This window comes from Aquarana catesbeiana, linkage group LG01 (genome assembly GCF_042186555.1).
Source record: "Aquarana catesbeiana isolate 2022-GZ linkage group LG01, ASM4218655v1, whole genome shotgun sequence".
In the NCBI taxonomy this organism is placed as follows: domain Eukaryota; kingdom Metazoa; phylum Chordata; class Amphibia; order Anura; family Ranidae; genus Aquarana; species Aquarana catesbeiana.
Window position 1 is genome coordinate 333,738,075 of NC_133324.1, and position 8,440 is coordinate 333,746,514.

At 42.2% G+C, this 8,440-nt stretch overlaps 1 protein-coding gene across 1 annotated transcript; it reads right to left on the reverse strand.

Moving 5' to 3' along the window:
- Nucleotides 1-366: 366 nt before the first annotated feature.
- Nucleotides 367-1,299, reverse strand: LOC141114205 (olfactory receptor 10G2-like). Its single transcript, XM_073607792.1, has one exon. It carries the CDS (start codon nt 1,297-1,299, stop codon nt 367-369), a length of 933 nt encoding a protein of 310 aa, XP_073463893.1.
- Between the last annotated feature and the right edge of the window lie 7,141 nt (nt 1,300-8,440).

Here is an 8,440-nt window from a genome sequence, read left to right on the forward strand (position 1 = left end):
AGCAAGTTGCTTGCTATGGGGGCACTCATGCAAGCTCGCTCCCAAGCCATGCTTTGTGTGTCAATTGACACAAACAGTGCTCCTCGGCCCCACCCCCTGCTTCCTCCTCACTGCCTGTGATTGACAGCAACTGGAACCAATGGCTCTGACTGATGCCTCTGAGCCAGGGAGGAGGGAGAGAGAGAGCAGCGATGTGACCGAGATATTGGGTTCAAGTAAGTATAAGGGGGGGGGAGCTGCACACAGAGGGTTTTTTACCTCAGCACGGGATAGCATACATTAAGGTAAAAAAAACTTCTGCCTTTAGAACCACTAATGATTGTATTTGACACAGAAATGTCCCTGTGTAATACAAATAATGTACTGTTAGCAACTGTTAAACAGATGTCCTCTTAGAATTTCCTTCAAACCTACTTTGACCTCTTTGTTTCTTAGACTGTAGATGATTGGGTTTAGAAGTGGGGTGAGAAGTGTGTAGAAAATAGCTATAAAACTATCCCCTGAGGATCCAGAATAGGGTCTCAAGTATATAAATACACAAGGAACATAAAATAGCATTACTGCAGTTACATGTGAGGCACATGTTGAGAATGTTTTCATCCTTGCATTCACGGTCTTGATTTTCATAATAGCAGCAAGAATATGTACATAAGATGTAAGGATTATTATGAAGCAGAGCAGGGCAACAGCTCCAATGTTGGCTAGAGTTATGGTTTTGTTGATGGTAGTATCAGTACAGGCCAGCTTTAATATAGGAATGATATCACAGAAGAAATAGTCTATTGTGTTGGGACCACAATAGGGCAGAAGAAAAGTTAAAAGCGTGTGAGTCATAGAATGTAGAGACCCTGTTGTCCAGCACCCACAGGCAAGACTTATACAAATTCTCCAGCTCATCAACCTGGTATAGTGTAGGGGCTGACATATGGCCACATAGCGATCATAGGCCATGACGGTGTACAGAAAGCATTCACAGCTTGCCAAGAAATGGAAGAAATATAACTGGCATACACATTCATTGAAAGGAATAGTCTTCCAAGATAGGAAGTTACTCAATAATTTTGGCAAGGTAACAGAGGAAAGGCAGATATCCAGAAAGGAAAGATTTGTCAAGAAGAGGTACATGGACTTATGAAGAGCAGGTGTCCCTTTAACTGCTATGATTAGCATACTGTTCCCTGCAATTGTAAATATGTATATCACAAAGAAAATCAAAATAAAGAAAAAGTGAAGATCCTCTGTGTGTGGGATTCCTCTTAGTATAAACTCCTTTATCACTAGTGAGCTGTTTCTATCCATAATTATGGATCCAAACATGTCAACTGTAAACCTGTAAAGCATGGATTAGTATCCAAGACCTGAACCAAAATCATGCTAATGACTAGCCTATGTCTGTATATGTAAGCACTTGGGCATATGGAAACATTAACAGACAGATGCAGTGTTTAAAGTAAATGCTCATCCTTAAAAATCCTACATGAGTGAAGATAAATATTTATTACTTTAACCCAACTATGCTCTTGGGTAGCATTATTTTTTTCCCTAAGTAAAAGGAATAATAAGTGTTACATAGGGGAATCAAATGCATTTCCCGTGTGTAAGGGAAATAAATGCAGTTTAATTACATTCAGAGGGTAAATATGGTAGCAAATTAAATAATTAACAAAAGCTTTTTTTTTTTTTAACGCCTTATGAACGGAGGTCATTGATTAAAGGATCAGTCAATATGTGTCAGTTATTTTGACAATAATTCAATAACTTATTTTCCTTCCTACTTTTTTTTTAATGGGCTGACAAATGGACAAAACTGTAAACAAACAAAAATCTAGTTATTTTTTTTTTTTAAATAAACTTTTATTAACTTTATGTTTTTTTTTTTCATTTTTAAACACTCCACAATCTTCTTTAAATGTGTGTGTGTGTATGTGTGTGTGTGCGTGCAAATGAGTACCCAGGGAAAATATTACTATGACAGCTGGAACCAAGAGAGGTTTGGTTACCAGCCATCATCATCACATGATTGGGGAACAGACTGATTAGTTTCTGATCCTTAGTTTAGAATGGAGCTGTCAGAAACAGAGCAGTAGGGTTTATGTACTAAAGCTGAACAGTGCAAAATCAGGCTCACTTCTGCATAGAAACAAATCAGCTTCTAACATCAGCTTGTTCAATTAAGCTTCGGCAATAACACCTGGAAGCTGATTGGTTTCTATGCAGAAGTGAGCCTGATTTTGCACTCTCCAATTTTTGTAAATAAACCCCGGACTGACAACTAGAAGCATGTGCATGTTCCCAGGTATTGAAATGCCTGGGAATTTTAATCTACAGCCTGAGGGAACCGTCTGGTTAGGGCAGTGCATAGCAAAATATGTGCAAAATGCTAAAACCTATAAAAAACAGATTTATTTCTTAAGAGACTACATATTTTCCTAGAAACTAGCTTTTTAAAAAGAACTGCCTTCCAGTATTGTTGAATCATCTGGGTAGCTCATAAATAGTATATATTGCACCATGCAGTGCAAGCCCCTTTGCCTTTGGTAATTTGGGTACCATTTTCTAGTAGATAGAGTCCTATATAACTTTGTTGGGCCTCATATAGACTTGCACATTTTTTTGTTGTGATCTTAAAGGGAAAGTATGGCCTTATTTAAAAAGATGTACCTGTAAAAGTTAGATGTGTGTGCTAAAATATTAAGGTCGTTGTTCCCATATATAATTAAATATGTATATAGAGACAGCCATATTTGCTGATTACAAACACAGCCCCTGCTTCCTACTGCGTATTGCTACTAAAAATTTGCTTTAGTGCTTTTAGGAGGGAAGTTTAAGGAAAAAAACTTACATTTAAATGCCCATCAATGCAAACTTATCAGTGTCCATCTGCAGCCTTGTCAGTGTCATTGCAGCCTTGTCAGTGTCAGTGTAGCCTTGTCAGTGTAGCCTTGCCCCAGAGTAATTTGCAGACTTGTCAGTGTAGCCTTGTCATTGCAGCCTTTCAGTTTAAAAACGGTGCCGCCAAGATACAGAGCCGGATGTCCTGTGTATCTCGGAGGCTTTCGGCCACTCTTGGGGGCTTTTGGCGGCTTTCGGCAGCTTTCGGCTGCTCTCGGCGGCTTTCGGCCACTCTCGACGGCTTTCGAAACGGAAGGGGCCCCCTATTGGCCAGGGCCCATAGGCTTGAGCCCAGTCAAGCCCAATGGTAAGACCGGCACTGGCTGTAGTTCAGTGTCAAGAGCAAACATGTCTCTCACAGGCTTGTCAATCAATGACGTTCAGAGAAGGTTCCAGCTCTTTGATCTGTCCCACAGATATTACCGCAATATCAAGCTGAGGAGAAGAGCATGGGATGCAGTCGGGAGTATCTTATACTGCAATTGCTCAACCTTCACTTCATCTTTAAATTCCTTAACTGTGACATTACCATTTATGCGATATTGCCTGTTGTTTGCACGACCTTTACATGTTAGCATTGTGTGATTAAAGTGGACCTCCAGGGGAAACAAATTTTTCTTTTTTGGGATAGTGTAGGGAAAGCTTCAAACCCCTGCATGTTTGTTTTTTTTTTTGCTGTCTATGCCCACATACCACATTTCTCCTGCTCACCCTTGTCACAAATAGGGCCAGTAAGAAGAAAACACAATTTGTGCACTTATCTCCGGATCTGGTTCATTTATAAATTAACAATAGGGACACGTACAACAACAAAAAACCCTATGCTAGTGTAGCAGGTGTCTCATTTCTCCCATGAGGCCTCTACCACCAGTTGGGACATCCAGCCTGAGATAGGGGGATTCCAGGTGCATATTGAGGTGCACCTGCACCGACGGTGAAGCGTTCCAGTGTAGGGTGTCTAGTCGGGTCAATTTTCAAATGCTTCCACCAAACCTCCTGCTCAGTTGGTAGGCCATCTGCCTGTAGTGCTTTGTTTTGGTGGAAGGAATTTATACAAAAGCCATTCTTGATTCAGGCGCTCAGGTTACCTTGTTGACCAGAGACTTTTATGAGAGGTATTTGTCATACATACCTCTACGAAAGTTGGGAGATATAGAAATCCAGGGTATTCAAACGGAGGATTACCCTTGTGATGGATATCTACGGATTAAGTTGTCATGTGATCCATTGAGGACTGGGAAGCCTCAGAATTTTGAGACACTGGCCATCGTGTGCCCTTGGCTGCTGGGGTCCACGGGAAGTTCATTGATCGTTGGGACCAACACAGATCTGATAACGCGGTTGTTAGTCCCTGTTGTCCACAGATGTGATCCCTCATCTTCTCTGTCAGCAGAAAAGTGAGAAGTGTCTCCGTCCTCTACAGTAGATGAAGGAGGATCCGCAGCAGAAGCGAAAGAAACTTATCTGCAGGAAGCAGAAACAGTTAAACAGGAAGATGGGGCTAGTGAGCCTACCAGGATTGAACTAGGGTCACAGAAAGGGCGAAGAGTTATGCCCCATCTCAAGAGATTGACCTGTGATGTGTTGGATGAGAGCTCGGAAGAAGTCATACTCATCCCTAAAGAGACTCTTGACATGCCTGACCTGTTCACCACAGATTTGTTGAAGGGCGACCCTAACTCACCCCTTGGCACAACTGGCAGGGCCAGCTCAGTAGAGGTAGCCTGCAGACAGGGCAACTCCCCCATCATATGACAATTGGTGGATTCTCTGTAAATCCTGTGTCATAAAATGAGTTTGTTGAGTCATGTAATGTTAATAGTTGTTTGTTGTTATGCTAACCTGCTTCTTTCCACGTGTATTCTACAAGCATGTGTCAGGTCAAGGACTGTTACTCCCTTTGGAGGACCAAAGGTTCTTTGGTGGGGGAATGTGTAGCAGGTGTCTCGTTTCTTCCGCAAACCCCCGCCAAGCTGGCCCCCACAATGTACACAGGCTTTCCAGCCTGAGAAAGGAAGGAAGCTGACTGTGAGTGTCTGCATGGGCAATTTCAACCCCTCCTTCTCCCTGTCTCACTGATTGAAACCAGTGTAATATGAGCTGACTCACATAGAGTTGCTGTTGCTGTTCACTTTACAGCCTCCCATGTGTCCCTATTGGCAGGAGGAAGAAAGCCAAGTAAAGGAGCAGTTACAGGAGCCAATGAGAGGGACTTTCCTAAGCTGCAGGAAGCAGCTGCAAAGGTCTATGAAGTAGGGAAGGGAATCCCAGCATTCTCTGTGGGCAGGAAAGAAGACTGAAGAGATAGTAAGTCACCATGAGGCAGTGAAGGAGATCAGACCTAAAGGAGAGATACTGTCTCTCAGATGATCTTCCTGCATGATTCAGACCTCCACCGCCAGTTGGGACGGGACATCCAGCCTGAGAGAGGGGGATTCCAGGTGCATATCACGGCGTACCTGCCCTGCACCGACGGTAAAGCATTCCAGTGTGAGGTGACTAGTCGGGTCACAAGAAAAGCCTGCTGTTCCAGGAGGCTTGTTGGGGCCTTGACCACAGGATTTGTTAAGAGGGCATTTCACCCATCCGCAGGGAACAGAGACACTGCACCATAGAAGGAGTATGAACACTGTATACAGACATCGTTGCTGGTAGTCATCTTGCTGACACTAGTAGTACCACAGGGATAAGGGATAAGGTTATCCATTTCTGGGTCACTGTATAAAGACATCATTGTCTTCTCACCTTGCTGAGGAAGATCCTGCCTGTTTCACTTGATAAGCTGGGCCAGTTGTGTTTTTTTTGCCCGCTATCCAGTAATTTAAGTGCACGAACGAAATTGGCTAGCTGAAGACACCAAATCTTATCTTTTCTTCAGCAGGACTGAAGCTACTAGTGCCATACGGATCCGCACACCCATATTCAGGGCTCTGCATATGCATTGGGGGTGTAGAACAGTTTATCTATAAAGTTAAGCCATTACTTGTTGACTTGAAAAAAAGTGTTAAAAGTTGGGCCTGTGGTGTCAGGGGACAGAAGAGAGATGCCTGACACAAAGAGAGTCATTCCTCTGCTCTCCTCCTGCCTGGGCTCATAGGGCCAACCTGAGTAAAGGTAACCAATCTGATTTAAAGTGTCATATTGTGCTTTATTTGCCATTTAAGGGTGCTTTTGCTCTTGGGGACATTCTAGTGTTTGGAATCCCCTGAAAGCAACATGAATATAGGATTGGGAGCTATATTGCTCTTGAATTTCGGTTATTGCTCTCTAGTTGATTACTTGAATATATATTGTTACTGTCTGTTATTCTTTCACAGAAATATTGCAGTAAAGACAATTTCTCTGTTTTATCATAACGTGTATTTCTCATTGGTCATTGCACTTACACTATTGGCAGGTGTGGCAGAGGGGGCTGAGGCTGGTAATATGGTTGAGAGGCAGAGTAACGGACTGAACAAACAAAGCAGCTCCTTCGGGGGTATTGCTACACTAGCCATACACCAGAAGAAGAATCGTTGGAACGCATTATCGAAAAACGAACACACGGTCATGAGAACAAATTATATTGCCATCATGTAATGACCAAATTTCGAACGTTAAATCATTGAATGGACATGCTGTAAATGAATCATTCTCATTTGTTTTTTGCTTCTGGGTCACATGTGCGCAGTACCAACAGTTCCTATATTTGTGTAAATAATTTATTTTCCCTATTAAAGTGGTTGTAAAGCTTTAAGGTTGTTTTTTACCTTAATGCATTCTATGCCATAAGGTAAAAAATCTTCTGTGCCTGAAATCCTCCCCAACCCTTTATACAGTACTTACCTGAGCCATATAATGATCCAGTGCTGTAAATGAGAGCAGCGGCTCTCCTGGCTCTGTCCCTCCTTCTTACAGGGCAGATCGATAGCAGCAGGAGTCATTGGCCCCTGCTGCTGTCAATCAAACACTGTGCTGAGGAAGTGGGGTAGGGGTCCTGCCCTGCTGTCTGTTTCTATGAACGCAGGCAACAGGGCTTGGGAGTCAGCCCACACATGTGCCCCCACAGGAAGCAGCTTCCTGTGGGGGGACTGAATGAAGATGAGGAGCCAGAGAAGAGGGAGATCAGGGCTGCGCTGTGCTAAACCATTATCTTGCACTGATATAAATTCAATAAACACAAATCTTATTGGTTGCAATGGTTTACTGCACATTTTGCATTTTAACAGACAAAATCTATTTTGAGTAGTATTTTCTTGCAATAGGGGAAGAGAGAAAATGACGTACATAATGTAAAACATTAGTTTATTCATTAAGACCCATTTCTTGGCTCCTTTTTTAGCCATTTCAGCCCCGGAATATTTTACCCCCTTCCTGACCAGAGCACTTTTTACAATTTGGCACTGTTTCGCTTTAACTGGTAATTGCACGATCATGCGATGCTGAACCAAAACGAAATTTGCGCCTTTTTTTTCCCACAAATAGAGCTTTCTTTTAGTGGTATTTGATCACCTCTGCGTTTTTTATTTTTTGCGCTATAAGCAAAAAAAAGCGACAATTTTGAAAAAAAAAACAATATTTTTTACTTTTTGCTATAATAATTATCCCCAAAAATGTTTTTAAAAAACAAATTCCTTCATCAGTTTAGGCCAATATATATTCTTCTACATATTCTTGGTAAAAAAAATCACAATAAGCGTATATTGATTGGTTTGCGCAAAAGTTATAGCGTCTGCAAACTATGGGAAAGATTTACGGCATTTATTCCTAGTTTTTTTTTCATTCTTTTTTTTTTTACTAGTAATGGTGGCGATCTGCGATTTTTATCGGGATTGCGGCAGACAGATCGGACACTTTTGACACATTTTTGAGACCATTGACATTTATACAGCGATCAGTGCTATAAAAATCCACTGATTACTGTGTAAATATCACTGGTAGGGAAGGGGGTTAACACTAGGGGGCGATCAAGGGGTTAAATGTGTGTTCCCTCAGTGTTCTAACTGTATGGGGATAGGACTGAGTAAGAGAGGAGACATATCGTTGTTCCTATTTACTAGGAACAAACATGTCTCCTCTCCCCTGACAGCACACACACAAATCCCTGTGCTGGCGCTCCTGTACGCGATTGCACATGGCCAGCTGCGATCACACCTATTGTCCACGCGCATCAGGTCCCCCGCCATGCAGCAGACGCGCACGCGCCCTCTGGCGGCTCTTAAAGGGGTGACGTACCCATACGGGATTTTGCACACCCGTGCCACTTTGCCGACGTATATCAACATGAGCTGGTTGGCAAGTGGTTAAATAGTCCCCTTGGAGATATAAAAAAAGCTTTTTCTTGTAATATTTATCTTCTTTCTTGTGTTGTCCCCTTGCTGCTCTTTATGAAACTGGCCTAAATACTTCTGGAAAAGGTAGGTATGAAATAAAGAAAACAAATGCACGTGGAGGCTGCTGGAGAAGGAGGAACACTAAGTGGAGAATGAGCCCTGAATTGAACTTTAAATATAACTTTAACAAAGTACGGTTTCATTTTAATGGAAATTAAATAAACCCTTCCTATATT

Excerpts from the sequence above, each read along its gene's own strand:
- LOC141114205 (XM_073607792.1), bottom strand. The coding sequence starts at position 1,299 with ATGGATAGAAACAGCTCACTAGTGATAAAGGAGTTTATACTAAGAGGA.